At 55.7% G+C, this 1,297-nt stretch overlaps 1 protein-coding gene across 1 annotated transcript; it reads left to right on the top strand.

Annotated features, from left to right (window-relative positions):
* Positions 1-3: 3 nt before the first annotated feature.
* Idua (iduronidase, alpha-L-) lies at positions 4-1,273 on the top strand (the record flags this gene model as incomplete). Its single annotated transcript, XM_005372409.1, has 5 exons — positions 4-12; positions 84-263; positions 378-594; positions 860-1,072; positions 1,152-1,273. Coding segments are annotated over 5 exons (741 nt in total), but the record flags the coding sequence as incomplete, so codon positions are not given.
* Between the last annotated feature and the right edge of the window lie 24 nt (positions 1,274-1,297).

Consider the following 1,297-nt stretch of genomic DNA (forward strand, 5'->3'; position numbering starts at 1 on the left):
CTGCACAAGAAGGTATGTGATTCCCCACCCCTCCCTCCCTGATTTCAGTTGAGCCTGAACTGAGAGGTACATGCTGGCTGCAGGGCGCAGGCAGCTCCATCTCCATCTTGGAGCAGGAGGTAGCAGTTGTGGAGCAGATCCAGCAGCTCTTCCCTGAGTTCAAGGACACCCCTATTTACAATGACGAGGCAGACCCTTTGGTGGGCTGGTCACTGCCACAACCTTGGAGAGCTGATGTGACTTATGCGGCTTTGGTGGTGAAGGTGGGTCCTTGCTATCTAGCCTCATCCAGCCTCAGGAAGTCTTCCTCTGTCGGTGCTGGTGGGGACAGTACAGGTGGCCTCAGGTACACGTCTCATCTGCCCTGATGTCCACAGGTCATTGCACAGCACCAGAACCTGCTGCTTGCTAATAGCAGTTCCTCCATGCGCTACGTGCTCCTGAGCAATGACAATGCCTTCCTGAGCTACCACCCGCACCCTTTCTCCCAGCGCACACTTACTGCCCGCTTCCAGGTCAACAATACTCACCCACCCCATGTGCAGCTCCTGCGAAAGCCAGTCCTCACAGTCATGGGGCTGATGGCCCTGCTGGGTGAGCAATGACCCTGCTTCTGCATATGCTGGGTCAGAGTGAGAGAACATGGAAATACTGGGCAGGGACAAGCATACTTTCTCCAGCTGCTGGGTGGGTTTCTTAGGCTTTTTTTCCAAATCTCCACCTCATCCCTTCCTCCCATTCTGTGGACTGAACAGTATGGCAGGGCCTCCCACAAATGGTGGGAGCCAGGCATTAGGGTAGGAAACCAGGTGCTGGGTATGAGGGAGCCAACAGCTTCGGTCCTCTGCCTGGTCTATAGATGGAGAACAACTCTGGGCAGAGGTGTCAGAGGCTGGGGCTGTGTTGGACAGCAATCACACAGTGGGTGTCCTGGCCAGCATCCATCGCCCCGAAGTCTCCTCGGAGGCCTGGCATACCACGGTCCTGATCTATGCTAGTGATGACACCCATGAACACCTCAACCGCAGTATCCCCGTGACTCTTCACCTTCGCGGGGTACCCCCTGGATTGGGTGAGTGAGGTTCTGAAGGAAGTTGGGATCCCAGCAGGGATGAGACAAGGGAGGTAAATCATGGTGTATGGGTTCACAGGGCTTGTCTATGTAGTACGCTACCTAGACAATCAACTCTGCAGCCCCTACAGTGAGTGGCAACAGATGGGTCAGCCAGTCTTCCCCTCTGCAGAGCAGTTCCGACGTATGCGCATGGTGGAGGTTTGTGGGCAAGTCGGGAGGAGG

The sequence above is a fragment of the Microtus ochrogaster genome, unplaced genomic scaffold (assembly GCF_000317375.1).
Source record: "Microtus ochrogaster isolate Prairie Vole_2 unplaced genomic scaffold, MicOch1.0 UNK4597, whole genome shotgun sequence".
Lineage (NCBI taxonomy): Eukaryota > Metazoa > Chordata > Mammalia > Rodentia > Cricetidae > Microtus > Microtus ochrogaster.